We start from the raw sequence: 25,785 nt of genomic DNA, 5'->3' as shown, positions 1-25,785 counted from the left end.
TTTGCCCAAAGCTGAAATCAAGGGACCAGATGTGGATCTTCAAGCACCTGAAGTTGATATAGACACATCTTCAAAATTCGAATTACCCCAATTCTCACTACCCACGTTTGGTTTATCCAAAGCAAATGTGGAGGGTCCTGATCTAGATGTTAGTCTTCCAAGCATTGATGTTGATTTGCCAAAAGCAGACCTTGAGGTACCTGATCTTAAGACAACAGCACCAGAAATCAATCTTTCTGCCCCACAGATTGAGGGAGAGCTGTCTACTCCAGATCTAGACATAACTTTGCCCAAAGCTGAAATCAAGGGACCAGATGTGGATCTTCAAGCACCTGAAGTTGATATAGACACATCTTCAAAATTCGAATTACCCCAATTCTCACTACCCACGTTTGGTTTATCCAAAGCAAATGTGGAGGGTCCTGATCTAGATGTTAGTCTTCCAAGCATTGATGTTGATTTGCCAAAAGCAGACCTTGAGGTACCTGATCTTAAGACCACAGCACCAGACATCAATCTTTCTGCCCCACAGATTGAGGGAGAGCTGTCTACTCCAGATCTAGACATAGATTTGCCCAAAGCTGAAATCAAGGGCCCAGATGTGGATCTTCAAGCACCTGATGTTGATATAGACACATCTTCAAAATTCAAATTACCCAAATTCTCACTACCCACGTTTGGTTTATCCAAAGCAAATGTGGAGGGTCCTGATCTAGATGTTAGTCTTCCAAGCATTGATGTTGATTTGCCAAAAGCAGACCTTGAGGTACCTGATCTTAAGACCACAGCACCAGACATCAATCTTTCTGCCCCACAGATTGAGGGAGAGCTGTCTACTCCAGATCTAGACATACATTTGCCCAAAGCTGAAATCAAGGGACCAGATGTGGATCTTCAAGCACCTGATGTTGATATAGACACATCTTCAAAATTCAAATTACCCAAATTCTCACTACCCACGTTTGGTTTATCCAAAGCAAATGTGGAGGGTCCTGATCTAGATGTTAGTCTTCCCAACATTGATATTGATTTGCCAAAAGCAGACCTTGAGGTACCTGATCTTAAGACAACAGCACCAGACATCAATCTTTCTGCCCCACAGATTGAGGGAGAGCTGTCTACTCCAGATCTAGACATAACTTTGCCCAAAGCTGAAATCAAGGAACCAGATGTGGATCTTCAAGCACCTGAAGTTGGTATCGACACATGTTCAAGATTCGAATTACCCCAAATCTCACTACCTGATCTAGATGTCCAAGTGCCTGATCTTGACTTTAAAGCACCAGACCTCAATCTATCTACCCCAAAGTTGGAGGGAGACCTCTCTATACCAGATCTCAATTTGAATTTGCCTACAGCTGATTTGGAGTTGCCTATATCTGAGCTGAATCTTTCAAAACCGGATCTGGAAGCAGAGGTACCTACACCAGATACAGATTTTATTCTAGCCAAAGCTGAACTAAAAGACCTAGAGGCAGATGTTGAGGTACCTGAAGTTGATCTGTATACATCTGGAAAACCCAACCTCCCAAATCTGGAAGTACCCAATCTAGAAGTCAGCGCTGATCTATCTTCCCCAAATGTAGAAATATCAAGTCCTGATGTTGATGTCAATCTACCAAAGGTAGATCTCCAGGAGGCTGACATCAGTCTCTCTGCCCCAAATATTGACGGAGACGCATCTATTCCAGATCTAGATCTTAATTTGCCCAAAGCTGAAATCAAGGAGCCAGATGTCAATCTTGAAGCACCAAATGTTGATCTTGAAGTTGAGGGCCTTGATCTAGATGTCAGTGCTCCAACTGTCTCTGCACCAGACATAAATGTGACTTTACCAACGGCTGAATCAGAAGCCCCTGAATTGAATCTATCTACCCCAAGTATTGGAGGAGACATCTCTATTCCTGAAGTGGATATCAACTTGATTAAAGCAGACCTTGATGGACCTGAAGTAGCATTAAATGCCCCCACTGTAGATGTCGATGCCCCATCGGGTAAATTCCAAATGCCACACTTTAAGCTCCCAAAACTTGGTCTTTCAAGCCCTGAAGTGGATGGCCCAAGTGTTGATATAGGCACACCAGATTTAAGTGTTTCAGCTGAGACTGAAATTGAGGTGCCTGAAGTAGAACTAGACACCAATGATGCAAATGAGAATCTCTCAGCCCCAAACATCGATACTACAAATGTGGATTTGATTTTACAAAAGGCCAACCTCCCTGATATAGATTTAAGTGTTCCTGATCTTAATCTGTCCGCCCCTCAGGGAGATACAGATGTTGATTTAAGTATGCCTGGAGTGGATGTAGATACTCCAGATGTCTCAGTTCCTGATGTCGATGCAAGTCTCACAAATCCTGATCTAAGTGTCAAAGCTGATGGAGATGCTGAAGACAAAGATTCTCCAAAAAGTAAGCTGAGATGGCCCTTTAAATGGAGGCTGAGGTCTGGTTCAAAATCTAGTGAGGAGGAAGGAAGTGGGGCAGACTCTGAGACTGACTCATCCAATGTTGAAGTGGAGGTTCCAATATTCAAAGTACACAAACTACCAAGGAACAGCATCGATGAAGCCGGTGGATTTGATGATAGTATTGAGGCAAAGTACACCGGAGGGCTACAAAAGGAACAAAAGGATTATATCATGAGCAAAGGAGTCCGCTTGCCTAAAGTAAACATAACACCAAGTGTGGGGAAGATCAACATTATGGAGAGGTTGAGAATGGCCAAAGAAAAAACACCTGCAGTTAATGTCTCACCAGCTGAAGGGAAAGATCTTGGTCTGAAAGGGGAGCTTACTGCCCCAAGTCTTGATGTCAGCACCTCTACAGAATCAAGTGATTCCTCTTTGGTGAGAGGTGGAACTTTCAAAATTTCTAGATCCGAGTCTGGCCCAGGCCTGGAGCACCCTGTAGTTGATTCATCAGAGGAAAATGATAAATTGTCAATAAGCCTCTCCAATATGCTTGGTCTAAATATCGAAGGTTGATTAATCCTTACTGTGTGAATGTGAACTTATCATCCACCAACTTTGTAAATACATTTTAAGTTAAATGATTCAGCCACTAATTTGTGACTATGTAAATTATGATATATTGTGTCCATTGAACCCCTTGTATTAGATATCTGCCCATATCTGCCCATATGTCACATGACATGGCAGCCAAAAGACATGGCAGCCAAAAGAAGGATTTTTTTATATAGTTGTGTATACACCTGATATTTATATACTATGCTTTTTCAAAATCTTGACTTTGAAGTAATCTTTTTTTTTTTTTTACCAACTGTCACAGTATTTAATGTTCTACTGTAATACAATTTAATGTAATACTTCATTTATGTATTTTTAATATCTGAATTTTAGTTATGAATTGGAATGTATTTTAAAAACAATTTGTCCAATAAATGACTCGATACCATCAATGTTGTGATTATTTAGTTTAGTAATTTCAGTTCTAGTAATAAAATAAATGATGTATGACTGAATTAGTAGTCATTAAGAGTTGCATTGTGAACAAAGTTTGGTACTGGAGCTAAAATCTCAAAAGAAAAAAGCTTTTTTAAGCTTTAAAAAAGCTTTATACGTTGAGACAAAGTAAAAATGTATTCATTTATTTAAGAGAACATGGACACTTAAGAAATAAGTACTCCTGTGTAACAAAAAAATGAATGACAAAACATGGAACTTGGAACTTATAACAATCTAATTGAACTTTTGAGTGTTTTCATATGGCAACTTGTTTGACCAGGGCAGGTTGGGAGAAATCTTTTGAGCATATTAACTATTCTACTTTGGAGTCGGCTATCTCCATGAGTCACCTTTCCCTTCAACATTCCACAACACTGACAAGTATTTTTGATAGAATACCATCAGAATAATGAACAGATACTGCATGTATCCTATATAAATGTGTAATCTCAAAAAGTGCTAGTTAAACTGTACTCAAACCACAGCACCAATCTTTTTGTAATCATTTGTTTACCAATTTAGTCATCACCAATTCTCCTGTATGTATGTAGTGTGGTCACTGTCGCTGCCATCCCCCACACTATAAACCTGGTAAGGGTGTAAACAACCTCTACGAGTGTGTGCTATGTCCCCCAAATCCCCTTCAACCAGCAGGGTGCAGCGACAAGGACATGATCCCTTCCAGCTTCCCACCCATGAACATCAATTGTATTCATTGGACTGCCTGGCCAAGCCAGAGGTACCGCTTCCGGAAATTGAACCAAAGCACCAACATTTCCTACAACAGTTGTACAGTATCTTTGACTTGTCTTCCTTGACCTGGCCTTTAAACTGACTTGTCAAACTGTCTGATGGCAAACCGAAGTCTGTCAAATGTATCAGTTGGTTATCAAGGATAAGGAAAGGGCAGAGGGTCAAATATATACAGGTCCTAGTGGTTAATGAGTCTGCTGCCAGCGGGAGGGCCAGTCTTTCTCTATCCAGCTCTGCAATAGTCGTAACACATCAATGCGCTGATAGAGCCGACAAAGTTCAGTGAGCTCAGTGACCGTCTTTTGGTTGTAACGCAGCAGGAACTCCTGGGTGGGGCTGTGGGACAGGGAGCCCTGGGTCCGGTGCTCTAGCAGGGTGAGCTCATCATAGCTCATGCCCCACCGGCTGGCAAAGTTCTTCCAGTTCTTGACGGTGCAGTGGTTTGGGTCCAGTTTGAGTCTCAGCAAGTCCAGAAGATCCTTGTCGTTCATGAGGTCGCTGATCTTGGGGGGCGGTGCTGGGCAGCAGCACTTGTCACAGGAGTAGAACTGCAGCTCTTTAGGGAAGTCTGAGTTAAAAGCAGAGACAGTGAAATTGCATTTAGCCCTGGCAGCAATACCAATTAACAATACATTTTCATGGTGGAATTAAGTACGATTCATCTATGATTTGAAGAATGAAAAAAAAAAAGGCAAATGCACCTGGTGAAATAGAAGTTGTACATATGCATTCTTCACCATCTTCCACCGGCTACAGCATGTGGGGAGAAATACATATTACTTTTATTACCTTTATCTATGTCCATTCCATTCATTTAATTTTTTACCACAAATATATCTAATGTCCATTCCATTAATTAAATTCTCCATAAAGAATGTAGACGATGCTATTAATGAATTGATTTCAGCCAGTGGACTTAAATTGATGAAGTTGTCTTTGTTGATTAGTTTTGATATTGTGGGTTTACATATGGTATAAATAGATGGATATCTCTGACCATCTTACTACAGGAGACTAATTCTAAATGGGCTGTTGGGATGTTGGAAGTTATTAGTGAGTCTGATGGACTAATATCAAAACTAGCTATTAAAAGCACTGCTTGGTTTATACATATATGATTTCCAAGTGGTAAAACAAGATGCATGGTGTGAACTGTGAAGCCACAGTATACTGTAGTGTATACTGACATTTGTGAATCACATGTATATAAGGTACCTTACATTGCAATGCATAGTACAGTCAAGCATAGATAGTTTTCCTGTTAATATTCTGCAACATTATGTTACGTAACATTAACATCATGTAGATGTTAGATATTGGATAGACCGACCATCAAGTTATTTTGTCCCATAAATAACACTGAAAGAAGTAAGTATAGGAGACAATAACTGCTCTTTCAAAGTTCTTAAGTACACATTCAAACTATCACTGATGATGCACTTTGATACAGCCCTGGGCATGATAAACAGACCATCTTCTTACCATGAACATAATTTTCTTACTCAGAAAAAACATTCAGTAATCTGGTCTCACTCACACATGCACTTTCCCACTTGTCTGGATGGAATATGTTGAAGGATGACTCACTCATCTCACCATATCTCTGTATAAAAGTGCCTATGTTTTTTGCACTACTGAACTTTCACTGAACTGTGAAGCTCCTGCCATCCGTGCCTTTCAGACACTTTTCTAGTGCCTTTCAGACACTTTTTCTATTGCCATCTTACATCTGCATTTGTTATGTTTCAACACTCATTTATTCAAGACTTTCCTTTGTCACCTGTCTGTAAGTTCAAAATATTGTCATATATCATCATATCATCATATTAATCTGCTGTTTCAGTGCTCCGTGAGAAATAACTGATGTGCTGTGATACAATTTACTGGCATTGTATGACAAAAACAAAACATTTTCATTACACTTTTAGCACAAGAATTGACCCAAAATGCTGCCAAAATAAAGTATAAAAAACTACTCCTGGTATGTAATGTGGGAAAAGTGAAATGGTTGTATTCATGTTATATTATCCTTGACAGAACTAATCTAGCATGAAAGTGTGAGTTTGAGGATGCTTTCGTCATACAGTGAAATTGAAAGGAATCAGTACTTGTCTTCTCACAGAGCATAGAAGCAACAGATGAGTATGAAGGACAATATTTAGATATCATGCCCAGCCAGGTAAAGTAGCTATACAACCCAAAGTTCTACCCAAGTTCAACATGGTTTTAAGAAACATATTTTGCTGCTTTTGTCAAGGGGGAACCCTCTGTCTTTTCTTCACTATCATGTGAATCTGACATTGCAAACATCTAGAAGGGTTTGTCCTACAGACCTGTCTTATTCGGTCTGAGAGGGGTGTGAGGTACCCAGAGGGCATGGAGCTCAGATGGAGTGTCACTGCATCTGGTGGAGACACAAATTATTGATTGTGTAAGACAGTATACGGTAGTTTAGCCTAAAGCCTGATGTATACTTAGTTGCATGCCAGTGTTGCACTATCGTGTAGCAAAAATAGCCTTTCTACAAGCTCACAGCGCTCAACGCTCACAACATGCATTGTAGATCTATTTTTAGGTGCGTGTAACGGAATATGCAACAAAGTATACATCAGGCACAAATGTATACTCTTAAAAACTTGGCATTGAGGGTTTGCTCATAAAATACATACAATATAAGAATAATTAACTAGTCTACCAAAAGTGAAAATGTTGATGTTATATAGTGGAAAGATGGGTGGAATGATCATCAAAAGAGTAAACAAGAACATGATATCAGCTGAAAATAGACCTGAACGATTGAGGACAAATATACAATTGCGAATCTTTAGAATAATATTGTGAGTGTGATACTGTGATTCAATTTGCCTGTGATATAATCTTTTTCTTTTTTAAGTCAAGCTTCAATTCTGTTTACTGTTAACAGTATAACTACAACAACAACATTAGATACTGTTAACATAAACAAATATTTAAATATATTTCATGTTTAGTCCATTGAATACAGTTTGCATACAGTAAAATACCATACTGAAATGAGTGGAAACCAATGGGAGGAGTGAATGTTCACTGGGGGAGGAAAAAGCTAAAATAAAGGAGTAAGTAAGCCGATGAATGCATTGTGAAAAGTTGAGGTTTAGCTTTACCATGAGGATCTGTCACTTGGACGGGATAGTTGGCTTCCAACGACTGCGAAGAAAGACAAGAAAAAACATTGGAGAAAAGTTATATGAATAAAACTATGAAAGACAAACAAAGGCTCTGCAGTTTGCTTCACCATTATCTTGATAGCCTCACACACTGTCTCTGTTCATGAGACAGAGATACGCTAACGATTACAGTCGACTGTAACTGTGGAAGAAAATTACACTCTCTGGTGTTTGAATAAAGAGGCAGTGGCTTGCTACGACTTGTTTCTCATTGAGTCCCCAGGCACAAGAAATCACAGTACAATGTGCTCAGTTATGGTATTTCTTTTAAAGAAAAAAAAGAAAGAAATACAAAACAGGAACAATGAGAAATCAGCTTGCTTGAGAAAAATTACATATTTTGTCAAGACAGATATAATAATGCCTGATATTTTGGCTGTGCATTGTGTCACGCAATGAAAATAGTAGCTTGTGGATGGGCTATTTTTTGTGTGCAACACTGGTGGGTAACTAAGGCGTATGTCATTTTTAATTATTTAACATGAATGAAGAGATGAAAATCCTTACAATTTCTGCCATAAAGCTACTGGTGTCAGTGTCCTCCACCGGTTCAGAAGATATTCTGCCTGTTAAGAAGAAAGATATGAGTGAAAATTTGTTAACAAAGAATGGTAAATCCTTCTGTAGTAAAAGAGCAAGGCTGTTGTATCATCATATGATATATGAATCAATTTAGAACAATACAATTTAATACATACATTTCGGTTCTACAGCCATATTCATGATCCAAGTCAATTATAGATTCAGGGTCCCTATAAAACCAAACCCATTTAGGACTGAGGCTGATTCTAAAAACGCCTTCTAAATACTGACCTATGTTTTCTGAAAATCGTATTTATTCAAAACTTACAAAAACATTATGTTGCTATATACTGTACATATATACTGTACCATATACTGATCTACTGTAGATCTGCTATTTTCTTCTTCTTTTTTTTAAAGGGATGCCAGGTTGAAAGTGGCTAAAAATCAGGACATGTCATCAGCTGCATAATTGCCAATACTGATGTTGCCAAAAAGTCCAATAATGGCCAATATATCTGCCAAACTCAGTCTAGCTCTAATTAGATGAGGTGTGTATGAAGAGACACCTTTATTCCAATGTTGTTGACGCATTCTGTCACTAAAACTTTATACCAGCACATGCAGATGCGATCACAAGCATCAACCACAAATACGCGCAGAAACCACACTTAGTAACACCCAGTAAACAGAATGTACTGTAGGAGACAAATTCAGATAAAAGGCTGTAATGGTTCAACATGATCACTCATGTGATGTAGTGGTAAATAAACACATGGGGTGACAAAGGTTAAAAAAACACACCAATACTGAGTTTCTATTTTCATGAAATCTAAGTCAATCTTTTGGTGAAAGCATCCTCTGGAAAGAACAAAACTGAGAAAATAAGGTTTAACACCTGCTTGAAAAGGTCTTCAATCAAACCTTATTCCATCTAAGCTCTGAAAAGGAAGCCTCTCGGAAAGCACATTCATGGATGAGTTGCAACAGGGGCACAAAGGCACCTTTTCAGCTTCAGTAAATACCTGTACAAGGCCATGTGGGCCTTCGTCACTTTACGTCACTATGAAGCCATTGTATCCAACGCAAAGGGCTCCACATAAAGTACGCTCCTGGCCTTTCTTGGGTTACACTTCATGACGTTCAGCCTTACTTTAATTTGTATGGGGAAACTAGGATTAGAAAATCCACTTGTGTATTCTGCACCACTACAATTTGAATGCAGCTTTCAAGATGTTGGCTAATTTAAAGACATGCTACTAGCTAACTAGCCTATACAAGAAACATATTTTCAGAAAACACGCGTGCGCACGAACGCACACACACACACACACACACACACACACACACACACACACACACACACACACACACACACACACACACACACACACACACACACACCATTTAACATAATCATGTCTGTTTTGACAATATCATTGCACACACATGCTGCCCAAAGGGGCTAAATGTTAATATGTTAATTGTATTTCCTGTAGCATGCATGCAGACAACAAATGCTCTAAAGGACAAAAAGGGACAAAGACCTGTTACCCAGATCCTATAGAGCTTTTAGACTTTAAAATAACCTGCCCACAGCAGGCTAACAATGACATGTCCATGTAGGAGCATTATAGTATAGTTCATTTAGCTTTCATACCAGCAATGATATCACCAGAGAAGCTGCTAGGGCTCTCAAAAACCTATTTGAAATCAATCTCTGCCGCTGAGACATCTCACATCAGTAAATTACAATGGAAAGGTTAGGGTTAGGACCTATTGAAAATGGCCCACACATGTCTGTCACTTATTTCGCAAGGGGGCATTACATGTATGTGTGTATGTATGTGTGTATATATAAAATACACTGTACACTATGCAGTGAGTATGCAGTACACCTCACGAAACCAGTGACATGCTCCGCTCCTGACCCTGTTGCACTCCTTTTGATGCAACAACAGTAGTAGTTGCTTATTTTAAAGGCGCTCTATAGTGCCTTTGTCAAATGGTGCTATAGCTGTTTAGTGTTTACTGTACAATGTGTACATATTATTCTTTTTTATTTATAGTACTGTGTATTTGTCATTTGTCATTAAATGTTTCGATGAATTGAGTATGAAGGACCCTAATGGAAACAAGCCAAGCCTTGTATTGAATTGTACTTTCCTGTGCTTTTTATGCAAACTATTAATAATAACTGTTAAGTATTCAATCTATCAATCAATGTATGTAAACTAAGTAGAGAACCTCTAAAAACACAAACACACACACACACGCGCACACACGCACACGCACACGCACACACGCACACACACACACACACACACACACACACACACACACACACACACACACACACACACACACACACACACACACACACACACACACACACACACACACACAGGGATTAACAGGTTCTTTGTACAGAAGCAATGCTGTACTGTATATCACCTCAACCACCCCAGAAAACCACTGAAGAACCAATATTTTTGGTTTTGGTGTGTAGATTCTTCATCATCTGGTTACTCTACAAATTTTAAAATCAATATACGATAATGTGTTACTATGGTTGTATTGCGTCTTATTCAAATACCGCACTTATAGTAAGTGCACCATTAATAACTGCCACATTTGTACATTATATTCCAATAAAGACATACATAAGTGCACTTTTCTTTGAAGCTGCTATAAAACACACTTGTACTGCACAGCATCTTCTTATGTGATCTGGCATCAAACTCGTAGCACCACTGTTGTATGCGGCTTATACTGTATGCCCTTAAGAGCTCAGATGTAGCATTAGGCCCTGTACTCAGTCACCCAATCATCAACTGTAAGTCGAACCCCAAGATCAGTTGAGCATTGTTTCTCCCTCTCTGGGAATGCAAGGGCATGTAACTGCATGCTCTGGATAAAGTTCAAGAGATGAAATACAAAACCACATCATAATACTTTGCTTAGGGCCATAATTCCACACAGGTGAACGAAGCTTTTCTCCGTTTTGACCACCCATGCCTTGTATGAAAGGATAAGCACAGTAAGCAGTGGAGTGGGGTGTTTGCGCGCGCGTGCGTGTGTGCACTAAGTGCTCTCCATGATTTCATTTCCACACATGGCTGGAGGTGAATGGCATGCTAATACCTGACTGACTCCATGTAATGTCTAGACCAAAAGCAAAGATATACACATGCTTTGTCCAAACCGCCTGTGCTTTTTGACTGATTGTGGGTGGTGTGTGTGTGTCTGTCTGTCTGTCTGATATCCAGATTCCAGCATTTATTTAGTTTAAAGCACGGGGGAAGAAACGTCTCTCCCTCTCTCTCTCTCTCTCTCTCTCTCTCTCTCTCTCTCTCTCTCTCTCTCTCTCTCTCTCAGATTTAGTGTGAATTTAAACCAATAACCATAACCTTCTCCTAAATAGGCTACTGCACAGAAACCACTAAATAAACTGAATGACTGGGTAAAAATATGTATATCTAGGACAGTTAAGATGGTCATGGAAATGCATCAATCTAAACCAACTCACTTTCCCCTTTAGGTTCTTCGATCTGTGATAACCAAAACCAAGAGACTAACAGCCAGTTGGACCACCTCACACTAAGCCTAGCTTAAATGGCTTTTTTCTTTGTAATATATACATCTTGACTTAAAGCAGTTTAAGCTATAACTTAGGCTAAGTTTGAAATTAGTGTGGCAGATTTAACACTAACAAAAATGTATATTATTTCAAGTTAGGCTGTTGCACAAAACTATCATTTGCACAATGAAAAACAAATGTAGAGCAGTAGCCTAATCATTTTGAGATTGTAACTTACCAAATGGCTCCTTCTTAAACGCCTTAATGCTGGTCATTCTTAGCCTACAATGTGCAAGTCTAGGATAAGTAGCCTAGTATACAGGTCAGATGCAGTATGTAAACGAGAAGTGGTTCTGGGTTGGTGCAGAGAGATGATGCCACCCCTGCGGTGGCCGGAGCCTGACTGCTGCACGTTTTCCGTTAGTTTAAATACCTATGACAAGCACGTCAAATCATACCTAAATAAGCATACGGCTTCCGGTTGGCGGACTTTCAAAATAATAGATACGTTGAATGACAAATATGAATGGAAAGTATACTGTAGTAGAACTAACTTTATCAGGAATATGTTGTAAACAAACAAAAAAGTAAAGTGGCCAAAAAACAGCCAAATATAGGGAGATAATATCATATCACAAAAAAACAGCTTTGCATTATATTACGATTACAGTTCATTTAGACTGCAGTGTCCCCCTTTACTTTACATATCCGGCGATGAACTTGCAATAATGCAATGTAGACCTGAATGATAGCCTAGTAAAGCCTACACACGACAACACAGCCAAAATGTGAAATGGATTGGTCGAGAGAGAGTCGCAGACTCGCAGTATATGATTACAATTTACAGCTAGTCAATCAATGAGCTCTTATTTTGGCGTCCAGCGAGCGGAAGTTCAAGTTACATAAGCCTACAGCTTGACAACCGCTTGACAAGCGTTGTAAATTAATTTAAACTGACGTATGGATGTATCATGGATGTATTTATTAAGAGATATTCGTAGTAGCCTAACTTCGCGTCATCACACTGTCACCAGATTTTCCACGGCTCGGACCACGGCCGGAGCAAAGAGGCAGGCGGGGCGGTCTTTATACGCAATTTAAGTTACGCAACCCTATCGATGTTTTGGATCAAATGATCAACTCTGTTTCCGATTAATCATGAATGGATGTGTCAAATGAAAGAAAAAATAAAGAAAATCAAGTAGTGCTTCTAATTTGCGGATCAAGACTATTACAGAACAGGGCAGGCTACATATTTTATCGAGTAACTTTTACTTTAGTATGCCATGATATTTAGTATATATTATCATATGCAAATGTCAGAATCGTTAAAATACATCTTGATCCTATAGTGCATGCTTCTAGCTCTGGACCATAGCTCTAATGCAGAGATGTCACATCAACCGTAGCCTATACCTCCGGCTCCGACCGTAGGCTAAAAAAAGGATAAGGAGCCTTCATATAGGCTAGTTTGCTCTTTGCAGAAGTTGAATGCATGCTGCTCAGTCATAAGTCATAAGAAATAAGAAAGTAGAAATAGTCACTCACTTATTAGGTGTCAGCCGTGTCACGCGCCGAAAATATATCCAATCTGATGATGATGCATCATGGCATGGCGGCGGCGCAAATGACTCCCATAGATCCGAATAATATTGTTATATTTGATCAAATGGGTCAGAATACATATGGCGAGATTTATGGTCTCATTAAACTATTTCAAAACGCTAAAGTTATAGCTACTTTATTCACATTTGCTGCCATCTGCTGTATGAACGATGTACAGCTACGTGCAATTAAAGTTTTATTTGTATCTCATTTAGGCTATATTATTATATAAATTATATATAGTATTATAATAATAATAATAATAATAATAATAATTCAACATGAATCTAATTTTGGATGAATATGATATCCAAAATGCCTTTCATCTAAAAGATTTAGAAAAGATTTATCCACCAAAAGATTCAGCCACACCATTTTATTGTAGCAAGTCTTGAACATCGATATTTCTTTCAGGGGGAAAAAAGTAATTCATGACTTGACTTGGGAAAAGTTTTCTGCTTTCGGCTACTTCTTAACCCATAAGACCCGGATATATTACACTATTACACCACTACACTTATTACACTATTACACTATTACACTACTATACACTTATTACACTACTACACTTATTACACTATTACACTTAATACGTTATTACACTACTACACTTATTACACTATTACACTACTACACTACTACACTTATTACACTATTACACTACTACACTTATTACACTATTAATAAGTTGATAGTCTATAGTCATGTGTTCAAGACAAGAACACATGTCTTCATTTGATGTGATTTCATATTCCATCCAATTGGAGGATTGGCCCGTTTTGAACAAAAAGCCTCAAATCATGAATTCAGCGTGCAATTTATGTGAAATCTTTCACAGACTTTCCTACTAGGCAGAGGCTTTTATCCCACCATTGTCACACTGGCCTGTTATAGCATTTTTGGAAGAAAAAAACACTGCTTGGCCTAAATTCGGGTAGGGAAACCCCAGGTGAAGGAGTTCAAGTATCTCGGGGTCTTGTTCACGAGTGAGGGGAGGACGGAGAAGGAGATCAGCCGGAGAATCGGACCGGCAGGGGCGGTATTGCAGTCGCTGTACCGCACTGTTGTGACGAAAAGAGAGTTGAGCCAGAAGGCAAAGCTCTCTGTCTACCGAGCAATCTTCGTTTCTACTCTCACCTATGATCATGAAGTGTGGGTCATGACCGAAAGAATAAGGTCGCGAATACAAGCGGCCAAAATGAGTTTTCTTCGACGGGTGACTGACTGATATCTCCCTTAGAGATAGGGTGAGAAGTTCAGTCACAGTCACACGAGAGAGACTCGGAGTAGAACCGCTGCTCCTTCGCCTGGAAAGGAGTCAGCGCCGGCGCCGACGTCCTCGACGCACGTCCCACCGGGGCAGACCAAGGCACAGTTGGAGGAAATACATCGACTCACTGGCCTTGGAACGTCTCGGAATCCCCCAGGAGGAAGTCACTAATGTTGCTCTGGAGAAGGAAGTCTGGAGCACTCTGGTGGAGCTGTTGCCCCCGCGACCCGACTACGGATAAGCGGTTGAAGATGGATGGATGGATGGCCCCCCGGCAATATGGCCATGTCCTTTAAAGATGGAGTGCCATGCTTTTTTTCATCAGGTATTATTATTATATGAGGAGAAAGATGTTTATTAAAATGTAGTTTTTATGTGGACACACACCAGTTCATTAAGTATGCCTGGTTTGCCTGGTGGGTGGTGATGGGTGGTGAACTGGTGATCCACCTGAACTTAAGCCGCACCCACAGCTGTTGTTGTATGATAGGGGGAGGGGAAGATATTGTGACGTGAAACCCTAAATACAAAGGGAAGACATCACATCTCACCCTGTATGCCCCATGTCACATGTCACCAGATATGTCTCAGACCCTGTCAACACAGTGTCTGCCTGATGTTGGGATCAGTTAGATGAAGATGTGTCTCCTCCTGAGGCAGGGATGTTTCCCTGTGTTCTCCTATCCCTTTTTGACGCATGACCAGGGTGCACATTATTCCATTTCACCTTAATGAGCCGTAACCCTTGAGATTTTTTAATCCAAATTGAAAACCCATCTTTTTAGTCTGGCTTTTAACATAGTTTAAGGTTATTGTACTGTATGTTGTTTTTACTATTGCACTATGGATAGACTAAGGTCTATTTGTTCTGGAAAGCACTTTGGGTCAACTGCTGTTGTTTTTTTAAGACATTTTAAAGTGAAATATCCCTTTAAGCAGACAAAATCATATTTTCAGAACAAAATAATAACTAGAAATATTTTGCTGTGAAAACAATAACTGAATGCAACTTGTCCAGTCATGCACAAGTTGAATCTAGCTCCATCTTGTATGGAAAGAAAGGTATTTAGGCTATACTTAATCATGCCATTTGATAAGACTACTAACTTTGTTTTACAAAGAGGTAGTTGGCAAGAAATCTTTTAATGGTCATTATCTGATGTATGTGGATTTATGGCTAAGTGCTCTTATCCTATGAGCCTTCTGGACTAACACAATTATTGTTCAAATTTAATTAGTGGGCTGACTTGATTCTATAAGCTGGAGTACTTCTTCTCTGAAGAAGGGAGAAAAAACAACCTGTTGATCACCACCTTTTAAACTAGAAAAAGTGCTCCTCTGAGCAAAAGTCTCCACCAGGTCAGGAACGTTTGTGTTGTTTGGACAAAATGTGCAGTAGGAGTAATATAAACATGTTTTTTTAATGTGCCTCCTGGTGGCGTTATAATAGGGCATAAAGGGTAATTAATTGTTCCTCAACGTAGTGGAAATGTGCATGTAAAGTTTCACAGCAATTGGATTCTGTGTTCATGATTTGAGGCATTTTGTTCAAAACGGATGTAAAGATGTCAATCTTAGCCAACCACGATATAATATATATACAAATCACACCCGTGTGAAGTGAGGGGCGCAAATATATTCAAGTCTAACTCATGTTGATTAGGTGATGTAATGGTGATGTAAAACAAACAGTGCAAACACAAACATTAAACGCCATTAACATTAAAGAGACAATATGACGTAAATGGCACATTATGACGTAAATTTTCACTTCATTGTCAATGGCGTTTACAAAACAAACATTAAACTAAAGACAAACATTAAATCTGTGTATGAGAGGGGAATCACACACATCCGTCTTGATCACATGACTAAAAGATCATGTGTACTGATTTGTGTGATATTTTGATTAAATCTGAAGGACTATAAAAAAAAGTGTAAACATAAGTCAGCCTCCTGATAGCGCTATAAAATGCAGATGTGAAAAATGCAGAGCAAAGGTTTTTCCCTTTTTTAAAGATGGAGTGCCACAATTTTTGTATTTTTCCAGTTTTTCATGTGTCAGGTGAGGTGACAGTACTTTCATTAGACACCCTTTTATCATACAACTACAGCTGTGGGTGCAGCTTCAGTTCAGGTGGATCACCACCCATCACCACCCACCAGGCAAACCAGGCATACTAAATGAACTGGTGGGGGTGCCCACATAAAAACAAAACTTTAACAAATACTGTACACTTTTTTGAAAAAATTATACCTCCTTATATAACAATAAGACCTGATGATCATGTTTTAGGGTGGAAAAAAATCACGGCACTGTTGTGTGGATTTTTATACCTTTATTGATAGTCAACAGTAGGGCAGGAAACAGGAAACAGGAATAGGAAAGGGGGAGAGAGATGGGGAGTGACACACGGCAAAGGCCGTCGGGCTCGGGAGTCGAATCCGCGGCATGTATAAAACCAATGGTTTTCGATGGTGGTGACGTAATGACGATATGTTTTAGTGTCGGGAGGATTAAAGGTAATGCTCCTTCCTATGTATACATGTATGTAATCTGGCACCACTGCCGTATCAGGCACAATTAGTCATTACGTCATTTGCTGGGACGGTGCATACGCATAAAAATTGGCGGGACGGCTGGGACGGTGCATACGGCGCAAAGTAACACTTACCACAGTATACCGCTAATCAATTTACAAATTACATATACATATACATAGTATATGTATAACTAGCTCTCAATGATGACGTAATAAAGATGTGGATTAAAGGACCCAATGCCAGAGTGTAATTGGTTTTCGATGGTGACGTAATGACGATATGTTTTAGTGTTGGGTTAATCCTCCCATGTATACATGTATGTAATCTGGCACTACTGCCGTATCAGGCACAAATAGTCATTACTGAGATTTGACAGTTTGTAGCGGTCGAAAGTACTTGCACGCTCTGCTTGCGCAGGCCATTTATGGCCTACTAGTGTTAAGACACTATAAGGTATTGTTGTTTTGCTTTCTTTATACCAGTAATTGTCTTGTAATGTTCATTGTTGTTTTTTGTATGTTTGTATTGTCAGTTGTGTGTAAAAAAGGAAAATAAATACATTGTTAAAATATATATATATATACACTAACACTATAAGGTCTCACTCTTGGCATTTTCTGAAACTTGGCAGCCCTGTAGAAGTGTGGCAGAACTTCTAGTTCTTAATATACATTCTCAACTTGGTGCAGATGTTTAACAAAATGTATCCAATCCAATCCACTTTATTTATATAGCACATTTCACAACTCAGGGTTTACAAAGTGCTGTACAGAAAGTTAAAAGCTAAATTCACTGTAGGCTAAAGCTAAAACAATTACAAATCATGTTATATAAATATGTGTTATGTTAAATAGTTTCTATACACATTGTATAATTGAATCAATATCGGAATCGGACTAACAGGGCTTTAGAGTATTAGTCATGGCCTCATGGAGGTATATTAGTGGGACTGGGATCATTATCAGCTTTGAACATTATCATGTTTGAAGCAAAGCCTCTGGCCCTCTTGTAGCCATTCGTTCCCTCCTACGTCATCACGCACACTACGCATACGTTCGCCCAATCAGCTGAGGACTCTCAACCTCAGGAAAGAGGCAGATGATATGGCAGCTTTGTGAGCGACCAGGTGGAACTTGCTTTGTTATTTCGGTTAAAACCTATCAGTATGAACACATTTTAACGCAAAGACGACAGGCGTCTGGACGGTAGCTCGAAATGATTTACCTGATACTGATTTCCGCGATCTCCGGAGCCGTCCTTACGCTGATATTACAGTTCTTGTTGATTTACCGATGGAGCCCCGAGCCTGTGGGCAGGACAGTGCAATATGTCAAAGCGGTGCCCGATCCCACATTGAAGGATTACTTTAATAACCAGCAACATGCCGAACCGGGCCAGCAACAACAACAAGACAACGCACCGTCCAGACAGCAGCAGGAGGCCGTCTCCTCACGACAGCAGGACGCGACTGTCACTACTAGCAGTAACGTTAGCCCCAAACAGTCGCCACTGGCGTCGCACAGCGAGCCCATCCATACATCCAAGCCGGAGACGTGCGATTTCCTCAATGCCATCTTTCTGTTCCTATTCAGGGAGCTCAGAGACACTCCCGTCGTTAGACACTGGCTCACCAAGAAGATCAAGGTGGAGTTTGAGGAGCTACTGCAGACAAAGACGGCAGGTCGGCTGCTGGAGGGACTCAGTCTCAGAGATATATCCCTGGGTAATACTTTGCCCGTGTTTAAAACGGCGAAACTGATGAAGCCGGTGCATTTGAACGAGGACGGTATGCCCGAGGAGCTCAATTTTGAGGTGGACCTGGAGTATAATGGAGGGTTCCATCTGGCCATTGATGTAGACCTGGTCTTTGGGAAGTCTGCATACCTTTTCGTGAAGATGATGAAGGTGGAGGGAAGGCTGAGGCTGCAGTTCACACGCCAGCCCTTCTCCCACTGGTCCTTCTCCTTCATCAAGGACCCACTGATAGACTTCGAGGTGAAGTCCCAGTTTGAAGGAAGACCTTTGCCCCAACTCACCTCAATCATTGTCAATCAACTGAAACGGGTCATCAAGAAAAAACACACTTTACCAAATTACAAAATCAGGTAGGCGCAAAACATTAACTTTATATCTACTCTCGACTACTGTGATGTTTGTTACACTAGCAGTAGTAGCACTAGCAGCAAAGATCAGTGACCCCCATGGGGCCACTTGACTGGGCAGGGGGGAGAGATGGGCCACTTGACTGATACAAGATTTGGGAGCACTTTTAGGACAAGGAGCATGCTCAGTGAAGCTGTTGGAACCGATTCAATATGTTATTGGCAGTAAAATGGTGTTTTGTCACCAGCTAAATTATGTGCAGTCCTGATTGGAATAACACTTATACAGGACATTACAGAAACGACTGGTCATCATTTATTGTTATGTGGCACCTCATTGGGGGTGGGGGGGGGGGGGGGGGGATCCATTATGTGATAATTTCAAAGAATCAAGATAAACAAGGACCAGTTGCAGGTGAATCAAAAGTTGCATCGGTCTGTATTGGTAATATTGGCTTTGTTGGCAGCACTGTTTCATTAAAGGCCAATAAGCCTTGTGACATAAAATGCACCTGTTGTGTGCAACATGGTGGAACATTTCTACCAGTAGTGTAATGACATTGAAACTTCAATATTTATGACACCACCTTCAGTATTTACAGATATTTCAAATGACTGTGAAAGATTAGTGTGAAATTTAAGAGACAGACTGGTAGAGGGACACTTCCTTGTCAAATGCAGAAGTGCAGCAATTCACTCAACTTTCTGTCTAGTTTCTCAACTTCTCGTCACTTCCCCTCTGTCCAGTTGACCTCGCAGACTTGTTATTTTATTTATTATTTGAATAAACAAACTATGATAAAGGACAGAAAGGCACTAGTGATAGGCAATATATCATTGGGATATGAAACTAGATAATGTCTGGGAATTTGATTGTAATATCATGACTTAGGCCTTGCTTGTAGAACAATGCACAAAGTAGGATTCTTCTAACAGCACATTTATGGCCATTGTTAATTTGTGGCCAATAACTAGATTCTTCTACTTCTGATTTAGGCTAAATGTTGTCTTTTAAAGGTTGCATTACAAAGTGATAGAATGTTTTTAACTTGCCATGTCTACTGTTATAGATGAGTGAAATGAACAATGTATCTACCAGGCTATGGCATCATAATTCACATGATCTATTCTTAACCCCTAATTGCTCACTGCTCCTAGTTGTAGGATGAGTAAATGCAGAGGACAAATTTCACATGTGCAAATATACAGTGACAAAAAAAAGTCTATTCTATCTAACCAAAAGCCAATATTAACCATCACCCAAACATTTTCAGATTATTGACATTGAGGTACTAGGTAAAAAATATTGAGGAAGGTTTTCCTGTTCCAATTAGAGCACCACTGACCTATCTGCCATTATTTGACAACATTGGTATCGGCAACAACAGCTGATGTGTCCTGATTTGAGCCACTTTTAACCTGGTCTCCCTATTTTGAGGGTAAAATGAAAAATACATTACTGCATCAAAAGTAATCAACAAACTGTATTATAAAAACTGGTCCCCCCCCCCCCGCAACCCTAACCCCTGGGGGTCCCCGGACCCCACTCTGAGAACCTCTGCTCTACAGAAATTCCACTGTATAATGCTTATTTTAAATGCTTCTGTCAGCTTGCCATGAATGCTGTTACAGCACTTTACTAGATTCAGCATCAGTGCACCCAATTACATGGCACACTGACCCGTATGCCTGCCAGTGCCTACGTTTGGAGAGGTCACCCTGCTGTCTCAGGACTGCAGTCAAAGCTGCATTGGCACCGCAAACTTCAGCCTGCCTTCTTATGCCTTTGTGTTGCCTCTGTGGCCAGAGCAGCTTAAAGCTAGAAAAATAACTCAGTGTGGACACTTCAGTGAAAATCATTCTTTTCATAGTGGGGAAACAGATTGAAATCACTTCTGCACCAGGTTATTCCGATCTATCTATTTCAGAGAAAAAATGCTGAAGTGAAAAAGATAAGGCGTAATCTTTTTAAAATTATGGATCTTTTTGCAGAATGGGTAATTATCTACAGAACCAGTTGAGTCATTAGCCTGCTTCTGTTTGCATGGCTGCCTTGAGGACATTGTTTTCTCGACAAAATCAATGCATCGCTGTGTTGTGCCTGACAGAAAGGAACACTTTTCCTTTCTGCACCATATTCTCTGTGTAGGCTGTTTTGATCGCCACCCAACAAAAGGTTGGCTTGTTTCATGAACATGAAAATCACCAGACATTAAATTTAAGCTTCAGCACCACAGGCACCCACTGACAACAGTACACAGCATTGCTCTTGTTGAGCTGTGTGGGAGCAAACACCACGTGCGTGCGTGTGTGTGCTGTGAGTGGTTCACAACCTTTTTTTTAGCTCTGTCTGGACTACTAGCATATTTTGATTCTCGTATTCACACATCGGATAGATAGTCTGTTGTCTAATGTTAAATACTTGTATGCAGGGCTTGTTTTCATGTAAGGCTAGACTTTCAGTTTGGTTGTATTGTGCAATAACTTGCAAACTACATTTTCTCTAGAAAAGGCTACATGAAATATGACTGACTGACACATACAGAGACACCTCCCCGACTATTTCGCAGAGATAATTTATTTGTTTATTTATGGACCGCAATGAGACGATTTTAAGATGACCCCATGTTATTCTCCATAGAGAAAAGCTTCCATGAACCAGGGGGATGAGCGAGTGTTGTGACATCAGGAACTTGGCGCTCTATTAAAACAATTGTAATATTCTACCCTATGCTGGCCGTATCGCCCAGACGCCCACCACTAACAGTATGTGTATTTACTGCATTACCCAATACCGATGAATATGTTGTGAGGTTGATGAGATTATGTGCAACAGCCTTTGAGGATGGAACCCTGAGTGTTGGGATTTGCTGAATGGCACAGATGGTAGGATGTTGGAGAGGAGGGCTGGGAGAATGGCCCTCTGGAGCTAATCCAGGCCTTTACAACACCCTCGACTAGATGCAGAGTAGAATCATAATAAGCTCAAACCTAAATGCAATACTGTTTTCTACCAGGGGCCTGGGAGTTCTGTCAAAAATGTTTTGATGTTTATCTTTCTAGATATGATTTTAGTGGAGAGCTGCATACTGTAATTGATAGATTGAATCAGTGATCAAATTGAATTGCTATCTTTTTTTCTTTTTGTTAATGAATGAATAACAAGTGATTTGGTTTATGTGTGGGCTGTGGTCTCTGGAATCATCTATGGAGACGACTAAAGGCGCTTGGTCTCCTTTTTTGAGAATCAGTCCTGTAATGTGATGTGCTAAATCATTCACCATTGATTAAGGCTAGTAAAAGATGGAATTTACACAATAACTATATGATCTCCAGTCCACATAGTTTATAGTACTTTGGACAATGTGACACTGTGTCTTGGCAATCAAGGGACGCGACTGCAGGTAATGCATTCTGTTGAACATTGTCTGTCACAATCCAATTCAATCTATCCATGAGGCATCACCACGCTGGGAATGCCCTGCACACAGGCATAGTATCAACACACGTGCATACAGTACACACACAATCCAGCGTCAGCTGTCGTTTGTTACATAATTTGCTGGATGGACATCTGTTATCCCTCCATCTCAACTTCTCTCATTTTTTGAGTGTTACTTCCTGTGGTGGTGGAGCTGGTGGTGGGGGTATGGCTTCTATAGTATACAAACCTGCATAGGATAGAGCTGAGCAGAGTTTTCAACCTGGTCATTTTAGATGTAGAGTTGTAGACATGTTCCATTTTAGCTTTTTGTCTCTGCTTTGTCCTGCTGCAGAAACGGGGAGACATTGAGAGCCTTCTGCTATTTTAGTTTAGCTGTTAGTTTCTTTGTCTGAATTTCTGTGAGTCATATTGAAAGTGAATTTTGTTCAATAACAACATAACAGTGCTGCATGGGTGCATCGTGACTCAGCCAGTTAGTGCACCGACATCATGCTCCTTTTGAGTCGCGAGGACCAGAGTTTGAATATGATTCCCGTCATGTGTTCTGACCTCTGTTTCCTGTCTTTCTACACTCTACTATCTAATGAAAAAAAAAAATACATATGACACATTGAGGGTAGTAGGGTACACAACACACTTCAACAACACACAGGAACAACGTGACTGTGCGTGTCCACGACTCCACGCATGCTCTGTGAAACTGGAAATATGTGATGTATATCAGGAGCACTAATAAGGATTGCGCAATAATGTAGTTTTTAGACATACTATTGGTCCGACTGTCATTAGACCGACAACCTACCTCAAACCCTAAACTGCAAGCACGGGAGCAGCACATGTTCGACCGCATTTCTGTCCGTTGGGGACGGGGTGTCTAATCTATGTGTGCATCCCGTTTCACTTCATTCAAAGTGTACACTTAATAAGAAAGTTGCAAACATTGCAATGTATTGGATTTCCCATTGTAGGCATTGTGTGTGTGCTTAGTGTGTGGAGGCATTTTGCACAATGGTGTGCTAGAAGAAGGCACACGGATAAATTACATAGTCCTTCTCTATTTAGTGTGGCTGGATTATAGACTTACTCGACCTAACAAGGAAAAAGTGACTGATTGCCAGGCTTCTAATTTCAGCTTTGTTCAGTTTGTTGTCATATTACGGGGATGTGAGCTGGTAGATTTTTATGATACCAACCAATGGACATTATATCATTAGCATGGCTAATGTGTGTTTGTTACGGGATTTTGTTTAGATTATTGAACTATAGGGACCTGGAGTTACTCAACAAAGAGGGCAGTTATAATTCCAAATCTACGGTACAGTATGACATCTCAACTTCCTGTCACTGAGCAAGGTTTGTACATCAGAGGACTGCATGTCTACTGCTCCAGGAACTACAGTGTATTGCATTCTGTTGGTCCTCTCATATAGCATGCTCTCCCTGTCCCACATGTGGTCATTTTAGGATTATTCCCTGGAACATCGGCCTGCATATTTGTGCCAGGTTAATCAAAAATAGACATTAATCCCCTGGATGATTAAGCTGGGCTTGGGCAGATCGTTCAGTGGACAACCTTGGAGCAAAAGTTGCAAAATATATCTGTCAACATGGAACACACAAGCATTATACGGTACATGCATAGGTTATAATCATATTTAATAATGATTATTATGGAAGTTATTATGATTATGGCATAAGTGGTATGCCTGGTAGTGATTTTTGTGTCTGTGTTTTTTTTGGCTCCGAAAACCTAGTTTTGCTATGGATTTATTTGGCCAAATCAGACATCTGAGTTAATGTGGGTGTGGCCTGAAGGATAATTTTTTTCTGGTGTCATGCAACCCCTTTAAGCCTGTAGAGATTAGTGAGCTGTTGGCTATCAGTCATGCTATAGGACTTAGTCTGTATGCTTATAGCTGCTTGTCATATACTGCAGAAAACAAAATCGCTGGATCATAATTTTTCGCCAACATCTTGGATGGGTTCAGATTTTTAGAAATGGTTGGCTGAAGCTCCGTAGTAACAGACAGTAACTCTATGGATGAACTGTATGTTTAGTTAAAAATGTAAATGTGGCCTTTATAACATGGAAATGATTGATGTACTATGCACCTGCTCTATAGCCTGAGAAAGTCTGATCAGTGTTTAGAATGAAACAAAGGCAAGCTGTTGTGCTAGTGCACTCGTTTAGATAATGTCAGGTGGCAGGCCCTAGACTTTTACAATATTATGTATACAGTAGTAAATGGCATAACTGATACTGGCCATGCTTGAAGCTAACCAAACAGCCCAGCAGAGCACATCATACAGGTATTCATTGGCTCTTGTGTGCATTGGGTCTTTTGAGCAGAGAAGAAAAGAGGGCTAATCTCATAAGAACTTTCTCATTAGAGAGTCAAGTTTCCTCTTTGAAAAGGAATGTCTGCTATTGTTCCCAAAGCCCCTTGATTTCTCATTAACTGGACTGTCATAAGCTAACATGCTTGTGGTGCATTTGATCCTGGGAATGCCGAGAACGGAATACATTTTGTGGGTCTCTAAAATAAATAATAAATGCATCTGATGTGCAAATAAATAACTTTCAGGGCTCACCTGGTAACAGCACATATCACATAGATGAGGCAATAGTCCTTCCTGCCGCTCAACCAGGTTCCAATTTGACCAATCATTTGAATGAATAATAAAGGAATCGATTCAATGTTTTCCCCGCACCAAATTGTTGATATATATAAAAATAATTATAAAAAAGTGCTTCGTGTTTATTTCATTATTTGACAAAATAATGTAGTGCCCCAAAACTATCTCAAACGTATTTTCAGCAAGCAACATGGTCATGCGACAAAATACAATTAAGGGGGTTGCTACAGGTGCAGACACTTCAAATACGTCTGGGCAAAACAGGGTGGTATGCCTGTGCATAAACTGGGTGATCAAATAATGAATAATACAATTATTCAAGCAGAAAGAATCAAACATTCACCAGCATTTGCTATTGTCCCACCATACCTAGCACATCTACTGGCATCAAAACAGGAAAAGTTTCCTGTAACTTTTATGGCTGCCTAAACGTTGAGATACATTGGCTAGTCTGAGCAACATACATTATGTTGCTGAATGACTTCTTCCACATTGAACAGAAGTGCAGCTGAGTAATTTATTATGCACTATGAATAGTTGAATACCAATGTGGGACTATTTGTCATTGTCACTCACTCATACAGGTACAAGCAGTGATGAGGGCACAGTTCTCCACTGTGTACACCCCTGAAGCATAAGAAAGCCCTGTGCAGGA

General features: G+C 40.1%; 2 protein-coding genes across 4 annotated transcripts in view; one reads left to right on the top strand and one right to left on the bottom strand.

Moving 5' to 3' along the window:
* Window positions 1-3,589: 3,589 nt before the first annotated feature.
* Window positions 3,590-11,927, bottom strand: edaradd (EDAR-associated death domain). 2 transcript variants are annotated; one of them, XM_083775127.1, is made up of 7 exons: window positions 11,766-11,896; window positions 8,973-9,099; window positions 7,933-7,991; window positions 7,363-7,405; window positions 6,553-6,623; window positions 4,921-4,969; window positions 3,590-4,787 (listed from the first exon to the last, which is right to left on the bottom strand). In XM_083775127.1, the coding sequence occupies exons 3-7, from the start codon at window positions 7,942-7,944 to the stop codon at window positions 4,405-4,407; spliced, it is 558 nt and encodes a 185-aa protein (XP_083631253.1). In that variant the 5' UTR covers window positions 7,945-7,991; window positions 8,973-9,099; window positions 11,766-11,896; the 3' UTR covers window positions 3,590-4,404. The 2 variants fall into 2 exon arrangements, with proteins under 2 accessions (XP_083631253.1, XP_083631252.1); XM_083775126.1 differs by lacking the exon at window positions 8,973-9,099 and having other exon boundaries at window positions 11,766-11,927.
* A 6,119-nt stretch (window positions 11,928-18,046) lies between these two features.
* pdzd8 (PDZ domain containing 8) overlaps window positions 18,047-25,785 on the top strand; it is a 45,185-nt gene continuing 37,446 nt past the window's right edge. For both annotated transcript variants that reach the window (XM_083774443.1, XM_083774442.1), the window contains exon 1: window positions 18,047-19,051. In XM_083774443.1, coding sequence (XP_083630569.1) covers window positions 18,162-19,051 — 890 coding nt within the window. In that variant the 5' untranslated portion in view covers window positions 18,047-18,161. The remainder of the gene's footprint in view (window positions 19,052-25,785) is intronic.

Source organism: Protomyctophum parallelum, assembly GCF_964188405.1.
Source record: "Protomyctophum parallelum genome assembly, chromosome: 10".
In the NCBI taxonomy this organism is placed as follows: Eukaryota; Metazoa; Chordata; class Actinopteri; order Myctophiformes; family Myctophidae; genus Protomyctophum; species Protomyctophum parallelum.
The sequence above is the reverse complement of the archived record's forward strand: the minus strand, read 5'-3'. Positions and strand labels throughout refer to the sequence as shown.

What these genes read in the sequence shown, in the direction of transcription:
- edaradd (XM_083775126.1), bottom strand. Translation starts at nt 11,802, where the DNA reads ATGACCAGCATTAAGGCGTTTAAGAAGGAGCCATTTG. An exon ending in GTTTAAGAAGGAGCCATTTG is followed by an intron (nt 7,992 to 11,765) that starts GTAAGTTACAAT and finishes TCTTCTTAACAG; the next exon opens with GCAGAATATCTTCTGAACCG. An exon ending in CCAAGTGACAGATCCTCATG is followed by an intron (nt 6,624 to 7,362) that starts GTAAAGCTAAAC and finishes TGTCTCCACCAG; the next exon opens with ATGCAGTGACACTCCATCTG.